The 13,834-nt window shown below is 57.9% G+C and overlaps 1 protein-coding gene and 1 long non-coding RNA gene across 2 annotated transcripts; both read right to left on the minus strand.

Annotated features, from left to right (window-relative positions):
• Positions 1-435: 435 nt before the first annotated feature.
• Positions 436-1,125, minus strand: LOC121672341. The gene is made up of 2 exons (XR_006018823.1): positions 618-1,125; positions 436-482 (listed from the first exon to the last, which is right to left on the minus strand). It is a non-coding gene; the product is annotated as an uncharacterized LOC121672341 (long non-coding RNA).
• Positions 1,126-1,974: 849 nt separating this feature from the next.
• LOC121672342 (bactericidal permeability-increasing protein-like) lies at positions 1,975-10,530 on the minus strand. The gene is made up of 15 exons (XM_042044962.1): positions 10,371-10,530; positions 9,343-9,457; positions 8,601-8,729; positions 8,019-8,174; positions 7,570-7,633; positions 5,576-5,639; positions 5,030-5,121; positions 4,689-4,865; positions 4,404-4,463; positions 4,112-4,279; positions 3,769-3,836; positions 3,489-3,531; positions 3,064-3,127; positions 2,528-2,604; positions 1,975-2,263 (listed from the first exon to the last, which is right to left on the minus strand). Exons 1-15 carry the CDS (start codon positions 10,483-10,485, stop codon positions 2,216-2,218), a joined length of 1,440 nt encoding a protein of 479 aa, XP_041900896.1. The 5' UTR covers positions 10,486-10,530; the 3' UTR covers positions 1,975-2,215.
• Positions 10,531-13,834: the final 3,304 nt, after the last annotated feature.

Raw genomic sequence — 13,834 nt, forward strand, 5'->3', positions numbered from 1 at the left:
GTGGCACAGAAATCACTCAATGCAGCATCAGGCTGAGAGTCAGCATTCCCAAAGGAGAGGGAGAGAAGTCCACAACAGCCAGAGCTCAGGACACGCTCTCCAGGGCTCAGTCACACAGCAAAGCAGCAGCAAACACACACACAGGCTCTGTAAACTCAGTGCAGCCAGGGCACTGCATCTCCTGGGCAGCTGCTCTCACTGACACATCTGCTCTGCACAGCAGATTTCCAAACCCGAGCCACAGAAACAAGCACTGGGAAAAGGCACTCACACAAACGCTGTCCTGCCACCTGCACTAGTCTGGACAGGCAGGATGTCAGCATACGTCTCATCTAGGGACAGCAGGACGTTGGCAGCTTGCTGGCCAGACTCTGCCACGGCCAGCAGCCGCGGAAGGTCACGGTAGGCATCAGGGCCTGCCACGACATCGACCAGCTTCTCCCTCTGCAGAATCTCCTCCTTAAGCCTCTCGGCCATGCATCCTGCCAACAAAGGAGAAGGGCCCTGGTGAGGCAGTGCCCACCCCCCGTTACTCCCCCGCAGCCCTTCCCAGCTGCTTTCACCCCAGGGAAAGGCGGGTGCTGCCGGTGGGTCCAGGTGACGCAGCGCGGCCGTACCCAGGATCCCGATGCGGAGCGGAGCACGAGCCTGGGGCCGCCGGGCCTTCAGCGACTTGAGGTGCTGCAGACGGTTCCAGATGGCCTGCTCTGCCTTCTCCCTGGGGAGACACAAAAAATGGGTATTCCACCTGCTGCACCCGAGCAGAGCCCCAGCCTTAAGCGGCCCAAGTGCTTTGTGAGGAGAATTCAGTTAAAGGCAGGGAATCATCCACCTGATGGATCGAATGGCACCTGAAAGTGCCCTTTGTGGAGTGGGGATTATGTCTCGACTCTATCTCATCTGCTATCACTTTGCTTGCTTTAGAGCATCTCCACTGCAGGAACACCTCAGGGGCTAAGCTCTTGGGGAGAAAAAGTGCCTAGGCCAGAGCACACAGCGGCGCTTTGGGGGACCGACCGGCGGGCCAGGGATGGGGCGGCCCCGCCGTGCGCTGACACAGCGGCCCCGCCACCGCCCCCGCCACTCGGCGCCGCGTTCCGGGCCCTGCCGCCGTTCCAGGCCCAGAATTCCGCCGCGGCAATCCCAAAATCACAGAATTAATTTGGTTGGAAAAGACCTCCGAGATCATCGATTCAACTTGTGACCCAGAAGCACCATGTCAACTAGACCAGGGCACTGAGCGCCACGTCCAGTCTTTCCTTAAGCACCTCCAGGGACGGTGACTCTGCCATCTCCCTGGGCAGCTCATTCCAAGGTCTAATGACCCTTTCTGTGAAGAAATTCTTCCAAATATCCAACCTAAAACTCCCCATGTGCAGCTTCAGATCATGTCCTCTTGTCCTGTCCCTTGTTCCCTGGGAGCAGAGCCCGACCCTCACCTGGCTGCACCCTCCTGCTGGGGAGCTGTAGAGAGAGAAGGTCCCTCCTGAGCCTCCTTTCCTCCAGGCTGAGCCCCCACAGCTCCCTCAGCCTCGCCTGGTGCTCCAGCCCCTTCCCCAGCACCACTGCCCATCTCTGGACACGCTCCAGCACCTCCATGTCCTTCTTGAAGTGAGGGAGCCAGAACTGGCAAAGGACTTGAGGTGTGGGCCTCACTGGTGCCAGGGGGACAATCCCTCCGTGGCCTGGCTGCCCCACCAGGCTGATACAGGCCAGGATGTCCTTGACCTTCTTGGCCACCCGGGGCTCATGTTCAGCTGCTGTTCACCAGCACCCCCAGGGCCCTTTCCACTGTGCTCTTTCCAGCCACTCTGCCCCGAGCCTGGAGTGAAGGATGGGACAGCGGGACACAGGTGTTCCACTGTGCCTCGCCAAGGCCATGGAAACAGCCCAATGAAGTGGTCCTGATCCAGCTCCAGCTCCCACCTGGCCCAGTGCAGCCCCAGGCACAGACAGTGACACTGACACGAAGGCCCCAGCACCAGCACCTTTATTGCTGCTCAGTGGGTGGGTGGGGTGGGGGTGGCTCAGGACAGGGCACCCCCAGCTCTTGGTAGCACCAGGTGAGGCCCCAGAAGGAGGATGGAGGGTCCGGGCCAAGGCAGCAATGTGGGACACTGGCAGGAGCGGTGCCCTTTGGCTCTGGCAGGGGCAGGGAAGGGCAAAGTGGTGAATGGAGCATTTGCAGTGCTGGAGGGCTCTCACTGCCTTATCTTCATCCCCGGGGCTGGAAGTGAACATCTGCTCCGAGCAGCAGGAAATTCTGCGAGAAAGAGAGAAAGCGCTGGGCTGCCACCGGCCCTGGCAGCTGCATTGCCCAGCACCCACCACATCCCTGAAGGGAGAATGGATTGGCACATGTGCTCTGGTTTGCTGCTGGGCCATTGGGATCTCGGCTGAGAGCACCCTCCCATCCATCACTTCCCAGCACAGCTGGGGAACTGGATTTGGAGGCTGTGCTGGTATGCAGGGGTTTGGGGGCAGCGGGATGGGCTCCAGCTGGGACCAGGTGCTCCCCCTCACTCACCTGGTAGAACCTCACAAGGATATTGGAGAGCTGAATCCTGTCCAGAAGCGGCAGAGGGAAACCCTCATCTAACCGGGCTGGAAAAGACAACACGTGTCTGCATTGGGATGGGAATGGGAATCAAGGAAGCACAGAGCACACAGAGAAGGTGGCCACCGCCTTCCCCCAGTCCTTTTCTCTCCTCTGCTGCTCCACAGAAGGGCTGCTTGTTGTGCCATGACACTCCCCTTGGCCCCTCCAGCCACCAGCCCCACTCTGGTCTGAACTGCTGGCAAGGCAGGAGAAGCAGGGATTCGGGGAGAGGGTCTGGAAAGCATTAGGATATGCACAGGGCTCATTTTTTCCATTGCATTTGCTGCTGGGAGCCTGTCAGAGCAGCAAGAGGCTCCCACCGCTTCACTGCAGCCTCCTGCACGCACTTTTCCCCCAGATCAGCCTTAGCAATGAGGATTTAATTAGCGAGCTGGCACCACTTGGATGGAGCAACCTGAGTGTAGGGTGCTCCAGCACCCCCATTCTCCCCAGCAGGTTCTCACCATTAAGACGTGGGAGCAGGCTACTGGAAGTCAAGATGTTCATTAAGGACTGCATCGTTCTCACCTGGGGAGGGGGGAGAAGGGGAGGAAAAGCTTTAGTCTGTGGGACAGGAGATGTGCAGGCACTGGAGGATAAGTGGGAAATGAAAAAGAGATGAGGAGCTGGGATGGGCACACACTTTGCCAGAGACCAGCAGCTTTGTCTGGCCACACTGGCAGAGTGGGAAATGTTGGGGTGAGAGCAGCGAGGGATCAGGCTCCGCATCCTTTCCCAGCCTTGCAGGCTGAGGCAGGAGGTGGCTGCAGGGTCAGTGTGGGGTCCTGGGTGCATCCTCAGGTCCCGTGTTGGGAGGCAGGGGGAACGAGCCATCCCCCAGAAGGCTCCCAGCTCCATGCTGGGGGCTCTGGTCATGGTCATAGCTTACCTCGAAAGTGCCGACAGCAGAATCCTTCAGAGAGAGCCTGATCCTGCACAGGGACAGAAGCGGTGCTTTGGAGGATGTCCCAACAGAGGGAACAATTCCACCCACCACCCATCGACAGCCATGCAGATCCTTCTCCCTCCAGCCCCAGCTCATTCCCTCCACACCAAGCCCACATCCCTGGGACCTTCCCACCCCGCCTCTGTTGCTGGGCACCCAGAACAGAAACAACCCCAGAACAGAAGCCACTCCCTGCCCAGTCAGTGGCTGCTCCCCTCTGTACCTGCCCACATCCAGGCTCCCAACTATGTGGTCGGATCTCACGTTGATGACAGCAGACACGTTCCCTGTCTGGGGAGAGAGCACAGAGCTCTGGCAGTGCTCACCCCACCTCACCCCAAACCAGACACCCGGGGGAACGGCTCTGACCAGCTGAAACACAGCAGGACCACTGCCCATCCAGGGGCGTGTTTGCACCCAGCATTAAACCTGGAATTGTTCTCTTGACGCCCCCACTGCACCCGGACAGCACCCGGAACCTCCCCTGGCAGGATCTGCGCAACAGGACTGGGCTCAGCTCAAACTCCCTTCTTTGCCCCACTGCCACAGGCTGTGCCTGAACTCACCAGGCTGAGGAGGAAGAGTGGAGCCAGACTGGAGTTGGGAAGGATGGCATAAGCCTGGGCTTCCACAATGGGATTGAGTGAGATTCCTCCTGGTCCAATAGTCAGGAACGGAGCAGTGGGAGTGGACAGCCTGAACTTCACTGGCATGTTTGGGTACATCTCCTCCAGCTGTGTGGGCATAGGGAGAGGATGGGAACAACGGCACAAACCCCTGCTCCTGGGGGAGAACACCTGGCACAGAGCAAAGCCTGTGTGTGCAAGAGCTCTGGGCAGGCAGGGCCAGACTGCTCACCTGGGGAATGAAGACTGAGAAGAGGGAGGTGTCCAAGCTGAATCTAGAATCCTTTGGGATCTGCAGGGAGACGACTGTCACACTGGGGCAATGTGGCACAGAGGAGCCCATGGTGAGCCCTCTCATCCCCACACACACCCGTGTCTGACAGCCCAGCCCCATCCCACAGCCCCCAGCTCTCTCACTGGGGCTTCTCCAAGACTGCTGGCTGCTCCCGGAGCTCCTCAGCAAATGGAACCTCTTCCAGGGACGCAGGGCCAGCCCTGTCCCACTTGTGCCACTCACCATGTCCTCTGTGATTTCGAAGACCAGTGCCCCGGCCTCGTGGTAGGCGATGCCGGCTGTGTTGAAGAAGTAGCTGGAGGCTCCAAAGTAAACCATGCAGTCGTGATCCGAGGGCAAGGCCAGTGGCAGCGGTGAGAAGGGGACGGTGGAGCGGTGGGCCAGGGAGTAGAACTCACCCTGGGAGGAGGGAGAGAGGTGGAGAAGGGGTGCAAATAGCGGTGGGCTTCACCTGCTGACTCAGGCTGGCAAACAGCTTTTGCAGCGGGTACCAAAGCCTTGGTTCCCACCTGCCTGTGGCAATGGCATTGGCCAAATCAAGTGTCCCCAGGGCAGCCTCTCACCTTCAGGCCTGCATCCAGAGACTGGGCGGTAGCTCTTGGGGCTGCCACCAAGGAGTAATCAATCCCAGTCTTGGCATCTATCCTCGCTGTGACTGTAAACAGAGGGAAGAGGTGAGTGAGAGGGAGATGGTCAGGAAACTGGGAGCAGATGGCCTCTGCTGGCATCTGGGCAGTGCCATGCCTGGACTTCCTGGTGCATCAGCTCAGTACCACCTGCATGTGTGCTTGCTTCTGCAAGAAGCAAAAAACCCCCATTTTCCTCCTGGCTGTTTCTCCTGTCCAGCTCCTGGACCTGAGGAATGGCCTGGATCCCCCAGCTAAAGCAGCCCGAGCCCCTGCCAGTCCTGGGGCACAGATCCTGGAGGGATCTCCGCAGCCAGACAGGGCACGCAGTGATTTGTCTCTGCTGAGAAGGTGCTCCCCAGCTCCCAGCTTGGGTGCCAGAGTACCAGCAGATGGGGAGTGGACACAAGGTAAAACACTGTCCTCGTGGCTGGGAAAAGCTGGAAAGAACTGCTCCTAAACCCACATGCAGCCCCTCAGTACCTGGCAAGGTCTGGACGTATGTCTGGAGCTCATTTTGTACAGACTTGTCCACAATGTCACAGATCTGTGGGACAGAAAGGCCACAGAGCTGAGCGGGGGCAGCCAGGTCACAGCCCCCGCTCGGAGCCTCAGCCACGCTCCCTGCTCTGTGAATAAACCTGCTTAAATAAAAGAGCACACACTGTGATGATTGTCTCCATTCATCAGGCAGCACATGAAGTGTCTAAGAACCAAGCAGGGCAGGGTTTATACCTACAAGCATCTGCTTGCAGCAATTTCCCCTCGGCACAGTTGAGCTCTGGGGAGGCCCTTGGAAGGAATCTCATGTGGCCCATGCAGGAATGAACCGGGCTGAGCAGCCAGGACTTGGCTGAAGAAGACCAACTGAAAGGATTAACCCACCCTGCAGGGGCAGGAACACTGACTGCACTGAAGATGAGCTCTGCTGAACTCCTACAGTTCTGTGTGCCAGGGTAGAAGAGTGCATCCCTCTGCCTCTGCCATCCACTAGTGAAGCCCCAGCACTAGTGGGGATTTTCTTGCAGGCTCACCACTAGCCTGGGAAATTTACTGCAGGACACAGTCCTGCAGATGGCTGAGGAAATCTGCACAAGCTCCCTTCAGTGTTTTCCCTGTAATGTCACAGCAGCCACGGGCAGGATCTGTCTGTCATCTGTCTGACTGGGCATGCAGCCCACAGAGCTGATGGTGAGATGCAGCGCTGCAGAGGGGCAGTGACCCCCTCATCTGACAGAGATGAGGACAAAGACAGGACAGAGCCTTGGGCATGGCCTAAGTGACAGCAGGTTGCAGCTCTTCCCTGTGGCCAGTGATTTTTTTTTTGTCTGTGCTGGAAATGCCCCATCGCTGCCTGTGAGGGTGTTGCTGCAGGCAGGCAAATGCAGCCCTGGTCCCAGTGACTGGGATTTCCCCGTGACCCAGATTTCCCTGTTGCCTGGATTTCCCTGTGACTGGGATCTCCCTGTGAATGGAGTCCTGGGACTGGGAGAACAAGGACTGCCCACGCATTGCAGTGAGTGCAGGAGGCAGACACAGGCTGGGCTGGGTTGTGGCCCAGCTGTGCCCAGGGATCCTGGTGCAGCTCACTCCCTGCCCCCGCCCTCTCCTGCCCATTGCCCCTCACACCATCACTCCACAAAGACAATGAGGAACGTGTGTGGGGCAGACAGTGCTTGGAGGAAGAACAGAGGGCAGTGGGGTCCCTTTGCAGTCCCAGAGGTGCCCTCCTTCCAAGGGACAAAACAGCAGAAAAGGCCTCTGAGGCCTGGTGTTGCTCTGCTGCCAGACCATCTGCTGCCATGGGCCCCAGGGGCCTTGATAAAGGTGTTGCACGGAACTGGGAACAGTGCCTGGGCAGGATGGGATCTTCTGCAAGAGTGGGATTTGCCTGATCTCCAACTGCCTCCTTCCCAAGCAAGGTTCACATCCAGAGAGGCTGTAACTCATGCCAGTTATCCTTGTAGTAATTATTGCTAACAGCTTGTTTCCATGTCTTCTTGCAGGTCTCCTGCATGTCAGTGTCTGTACCAGGCAGCGGTACCAGAGCTCCCTGATCCCCCTCAGTAAAACAAAACACCAAATGTCTGAAATCCAGGAATGAGAGTTTCCCCTCAGTGCTCCCCAAAGCCCTCCAGAGCATGGCTGCTTAAAGGACAGCTCTGATCAGGTTACACTGAGTTTGGCTGAGACATAGCATCTAATTAACTGACCACATGGAAAGAAAAGTTTTTGTTAATTAGGAACCAGTTATGCTGGGCTTTGGTAAAGGGTCCAGGTTTCAAATTCAGCCTAAGTCACACTATGCTATAGAGCCTGCAATGCCCATTCCTTTTGTTTTTACTGAATTGGCAACACAGTCGTGTGCTGTGGCTATAGTTACATCCCTACATCTGATCCTTCCAGCACTTCACCTACAAGTGAGGGCTAAAGACCACCAGAAAACCCTGGAGCCCTGCCCTCCATTGTTCACATACCTTGTCCTCCAAAATCTTTCGGAACCTGGACTCAATAGCCCCGTGGAAGAGGTTGTAAAGCCACCTGCAGAGAAACACAGAGAGAAGCCCTGAATAGCTCAGATCCACACTGCTGAAGTGTGTGCCCAGGAAAGGGAGACCCTAGAGATGCAAGACCCTGGGAACATCATTCCCACACCAATTTGGCATCTGGCTTTGCCCCAGGGTTTACATTTGCAAACAGACTCACTGGTAAACCACAGAAGTCTGGTGTCTGCCCTAACCACACCCACCCCCTGAAATGCGCAGCCACAGCAGGAGAAACTCAGGCCAGATGTAGGACGAGGCAACCTCAGATTTGCCAACAACTTACCCCTCACATCAGGGCTACATTCCAATGGCAGAGCCACATTCCCATGGCAGGTGGGCTAACACACAGTGTTTCCAGACCTTCCAGTGAAGTTACATACCCCAGCCTGCCCGAAAAGAGCACCCGGACTTTGGAGATGCGGGCACTGCACTCCGAGGTGCTCACGGTGGGCTTCCCAGCGGCATCGCTGCCCAGCCTCAGGCTGATTTTGATGTAGACATTTTCCACCTTCAGGTCAAATGAGCCATGGTCCCGGCTGCAGGGATGAGAAAGGGATGTTTCTCAATGCCAAGGCCTGGTGAAGGGACCTCAAGTCTGCTTCAGGATGAATCTATCTAGATCAGTCTCCCCCTTGTATGACACATCCAGAGGAGACTGGGAAAGTTTTTAAACTCAGGAGAAACAAATTTCACTGGCACATAAACTAGGAGTGGTAACCTTTAAATAGAGGGGACTGAGAGTAAGTAGAGGTGGTGGAAGAGAGACCTGAGGTTCCGTGCAGCTCCCCCATCATGTGCCTTGTTCCTGCCTCCCACCCTGTTTTATGTATCACATCTGGGGGAGCAAAGTGACAGCTGCCCAAAACACAAGGGAGAGGGAGAGGAGAAGAAACCTGTCCAGATCCAGAGAGGGAGACATGGAGTGAGTGCCTGAATGGGGAGAGGAAGAGCTGGGCACGTACACAAAGAGAAACTTCACCCGCCAGTCCCCATCCAGCTCCGCAAAGGCGTTGGAGATGGAGACCTGCAGGCCCACGTTGGAGATGGGGGTAATCCGTGAGTACGGCAAGTGGAAATCACGAAGGCGCAGTCTAAAAATACATGAATGAAAAGTCATGTTATAGTGGTTCCTCACTCCCAAGCACAAGGCTGGGGAGGAAGGGAGGGAGGGAGGAAGAGAGAGGGAGGGAGGGAGGGCTGGTGTGGAGTCACTGCACTGGCAGCATCCCCAGCTGTAGTTCTGCTGCTGCAAAGCTGTGCCTGGCAGGGACATGCAGAGCAGAGCAGCACCTTTGTGAATGTGGCCCTTGCAGCCACCCACGGCAGCTCCAAACCCCACACAGCAGGAGCAGAGCGGCATCCAGGGCAGCAGGGAGCTGGTATTTCCACAGAGGCTGGGCTCCTGCTCACATGGGAATGGGTGCCCTGGTCCCACAGGCAAGGCCATCTCCACCACCCAGGCTTTGATTGTACAAAATCCACCCATACCTGGAGTGCCATCCCCCCAGATCCCCTTTCCCACTGGGCAAGGAGTGAAACGGGCACATATCTGCCTGAACCAAGGACAAAGCCAACATGTCAGGGGGCTGTGGAGGGGACAAGATGGTCCTCACTGCCCCAGGAGCTCCCCACCATCTCCATCCCTTCTGCCCCTTTCCTGGGTTGGGGGGGCAGTGGGTGGCTCCAAAGACTGTCAGGGCTCACCTGGAGAGCTCATAGCGCACCTTCCCCACACGCCCAACACGAGAGTCACCCGACATGTCTGGCAGCTTCAGCTGGGCCAACTCCTTCTCCAGGATCGTAATCCCGTGCTGATGGGCTGCAGGGACACAGGGAGATCATCACTGCCATCACTGCTGCAGGAGCTGGAGCACACGCCGATCACACAACAGAAGAATCAAAGAAAACATCCAGGTGATGCCCTGGCTGCTTTCCACCTCCCAGGCTGGCTTTAAAGTAAACCTCCATTCACAGAGCCCTGTGAATGCTGCCTGGTGCCCTGCTTGCAGCCCCAGGGGAAGGTGGTGGCCACAGAAAGGAGAGAGATGTCCCAGTCCTCACTCTCCAGGCTTCAGACCAGGTGAGGTGTGTGGGAGGTCAGAGGCACTGTGCTGCTCCATGTCCATTGCCAGCAGGCAAAGATGGATGGAGTTTATGTCCCAGGGAGCAGCACGGCATCAGTGGATGCTGCACCCCTGCCTCCATCTGGGAAGGGGAGTCACGTTCTCTCTCACACGGCTGGCAGAGCTGCTGGGTAAATGAGCTGTTCCTCACACAGTGTATTTCCATCCATAACTGTGCTCTGCTGGAGCCGGGGCTCTGCCTGCTTCGATAAAACCAGCACGGGGCCCATCCATCTCTGTCACTGCCCTCCCCCCCAAAGCTCCCCACCTCCTCTCTCTTCTGCAGCTCCCTCCTCCAGGGCTCAAAGCTTGGCTGCCTGGACGTGCTGTGGGACCAGGACCCTCCTGCTGTGCCAGCCCACAACACTGCCTGCCTGCAGCTCCCTGAGACCCCACAGGGCTGGTTCCCCTCTGCAGGGGCTCCATCAGGTTGTGGGGTGGAGGGCAGACAGATGCAACAGGGGAAGCCCTGGGCGATGGTGCATTTGGCACCTCTGTCCGAGGATGTCCCCATCCTGCCCCAAGACCCTGCACTTCTCACAGGGTACCTGGCTCCACACCTCTGCCACCAGCACATCTGTGAGGAGAGAAATCAGAAGCAGAACCCACCGTAGTCCAAGCCTGCCTGGGTGATCCTCACCACGAAGCCGGGGTTGGTGGCTGTGGTGAGTGCCAGGCACAAGGCCACTGCCCCACAAGCCACCACCAGGCTCTGCACTCCCATCCTGGCTTCCCGCAATGCTGTGCTGCGCTGGGCTCTCCCTGCCCACACCACCTTTATATCCCTGCAAAAACGGGAACCAAAAGCGCGGGTGGTGTGCGGACCCACGGGGGGGCGTCCCCAGGACTTCCTGCTTGGCCACCGCCCTGCTCCTCTGTGCCGCTGGCACCATGGCACGGCCCAGCACAGAGGCACACCTGGTGCCTCTCACTGAAGGCGGGGAAGGGGCAGTGGAAACTGGGAGGCAACAGCCCAATTTCCAGCCCTCTGTCAGTGCCAGCGGTCCCTGCCTGCAGCAGCAGTGGATGCTCAGTGGAGCAGAGCTGGGTTGGGCACTGCCAGCTGAGCCTGACAGAGACACATTCCTGCAGCCTGCACCCAGCAAAAGCTGGGAACAGCCCGGGCTGCCCTGGAGCAGTGTCCCAGCCCTGCTGCTCCCCATCCCTCTCCCTGTCCTGTGCATCTCCGGGCTACTCTGTGAGCTGTTGCTGTCACACCACGGACCTGCCAAAGGCACCAGAGCAGCCTTGGGGTGCCAGAGCAGCCTTGGGGCACAGCAATGGCTAAAGAAGGCAGGGCACATCTTCTCACCTCATGTGAGCAGACCCCGGGGACTCCCAGACCCAGCAGGGCTGGCAAAGCAGCACCTGCCTGGGCTGGGCAGCTGCACCAGGGCAACTCCATCAGTGGGGTGCCCTGCACCTCCAGGCCCTGTCATGGGGCTCCTGCACAGAGCAGCCATGCACAGGAGGAGACATCCATCACCCCAGCATCAAGCCCCAAAGACAACACTTCTGAGGCCTGACATGTCACAGCTCTTGTCACGATGGCTGGAGACAGGGGCAGGAGCCAGGCTGCAGGCAGGTAGGGGTGAAAGAGGAGCACCCCTGTGCCCCCCCCAACCAGGAGAGCTGGGCTGGCTGATCTCTTCTTGCAGGACAAAAGTGAGGGAAGAAGAAATGTTTCAGTTACTTTCATTTCCTGTTGGGGTCCAGGCACAGGAAAGCCAAGGCTGCTGATGCAGGCAGATCTCATGCTGTATCCAGGGAAGTCCTGGCTGCCAGAGGCAACATCCCTGAGCCAATCAAGGATGTTGTGAAATGCAGCTATTGCTCAACCACAGCAATCCCTCGGTGCTGCAGCTTCAGGAGACCCCAAGGGATGAGGCCACGGAGTCCTGGGTGCCAGTGCTGGAGGAACACGGCACGTGGGGATCGAGGATGGAGAGACCAAGGCACTCTGTTCCCCTCTGCCTTTCTTCCCACGAGTTTTCAGCAGGGTCACTTGCAGGCTGCCTGGCAGACACCCAGCAAACGCCCACCGGGCTTGTATGAGTGGCTACGGCTTTGGAAAGTGGCACCGCAGTCACTGTCAGCTCTGAGACCTGGGAAACAGGGACATGGCAAGGACGGCACCTGCAGAGAGGGACAAAGCACCCAGGGCAGGGCTGTGTCCCACAGGTGCCCACCATCACCACCCACGGGCTGTGAGTCTCCATCAGTGCCAGCCCAATCCATCCCTGGGAGCCAGGAGCCCACGGGCAGAGCTCCTTTTGCCCAGAAAGAAGCATCCAAGAGCAGAAGAGAAAGGCAAAAGGCCACATCCCCACTCACAGCCTCTTTGGCATTGTGACCCTGCCTGTCACCCATCATCAGCTCTTATCTGGGTCTGGCTCCGTTTGGAGCAGGAGCTCCCAAACCTGCCATGGTGACAGCCCATCCCACTGAAGGGCTGCTTCAAAGCAACATTCCAGATGTTCAGGAGGAGCATTGAGGAACCAGAACTCTTCCATGAGGAGAAATGAAATTTGATAAGGAATAGCACAGAGAGGAACTAAAACCAGGAAGTCTTCCCCCTGGGTTTGAGCAAAGTTTGAACTGAAAGAAAGGCTTCAAAGAGCCGAACCCTGACCAAACACTGCCGTGTTTGGCAAGGAACAGCCAAAGCCACATCTAAAGCTCAACATATGTGCCGGTCCCAGTAGTGCTTCCTGCAAGTGGTGCTAGAGGGGATGGAACATGAAATCCTGCCCTGCCTGACCCAGTCCTTTGGACAGGTAAAGGCTTCTCCCGCCGAGCTGCTCTGCCTGTTCTGGGAGTGTGGGGTCTGCTCCACTGGGGAAAGGCTGCTTCCCCCAGGCTGCTGGAGAAGGAATGGGAATGCTCAGATGGGAACTGGGAGCCCAGGAGGGCAGGGACTTGCAGGAGTCCTGCGCTGCTGCTGCTGTCCTTTGCCCAGGACTGCAGGTCAAGACCCCTCTCTCCACTGTCCATAGGCCACCCCGTGCTCCCCAGGTCAGGAGTCCCTCTGGCCCCACACGCTCCTCAGCACGTGTGGCCAGTTCCCCATCCTGCCCCAGCTCTTTCCACATCTCTCTCATGATGCCATGGCTCAAAATATCCTGCAGCCACGTGCTGGGGTTACCCAGGGACTACAGGGACCGGGCTGGGGCAGTTCTGCTCCTTGTGCTGTTAGCAATCCAGGCACATATGCCATCTGCAAGGAAATCCGGACACCTTTGTGTTCCCTGGTGACATAACCAGCTCGGGAATTCCCCGGGCAGCTTGTGCCAGTGCCAAAAGCTTCACTGCTGCTGCTCATCAGCCTTCCACTGGCAGCTGTATGTGGGTCGGGGAAACACCAGGGAAAAACCGGGGACTCGGCAAGAAAAGTGAGAGCAGCCTGGCTGGATTTGGAGGGAACTTGGAAAGAGAAGTCGTCAGCCCAAAATAAAACCTCCCTTACCCATTTCCAGCCAGGACAAATTCATTGTCACCAGTAGAACTGGGCTGTGGTCAGGACCTGTGGCAGCTGTGGTTGTCCCTACACCAACAGGGACTTCACCAGAGCTTGAAGAAACCCTGTCACCAAGGTGTGGGGAGCTGCGGCTCCTGCCCACTGCACCGCGTGTGGTGTCACAGCCTGATGCTGTCCACTGTCACCTGCACATCTCTGACAGCCTCAGCCCCAGCAGCAACTAAAAATACAGCTGAGGAACATGTGGGGGCTCCTCCACGTTTGTTTTCCCAGCTGCAGGCTCAGCATGACCCAGCCTTGGTTGTTCCAGGAGCTGGGAGGGCTCTGGGCCAGCGCGGGGTCACTGCTGATGCCAGCCCTGACCGCTTCATCCAACACAGGCAAAGGGGACACCTGGGGGGGACCCCAGAGCTCACACAGCCAGAGCCCCAGGGGGGCAGAGCCAGCAGCACATGAGGCCCCTGGATGTGGGGATGTGGGCAGGAGCCACCAGGGTCCCACTGGGAGCCAGCCCCAGAGACCAACACTAATGCTGGGCTCACCACCCTCACCCTGCCTGCACCCCAATATCCCAGTGACATCCCAGAGGACCCTT

The sequence above is a fragment of the Corvus kubaryi genome, unplaced genomic scaffold, assembly GCF_017639235.1.
Source record: "Corvus kubaryi isolate FWS band 111438036 unplaced genomic scaffold, C.kubaryi_AGA036_p1.0 50485, whole genome shotgun sequence".
NCBI lineage: Eukaryota > Metazoa > Chordata > Aves > Passeriformes > Corvidae > Corvus > Corvus kubaryi.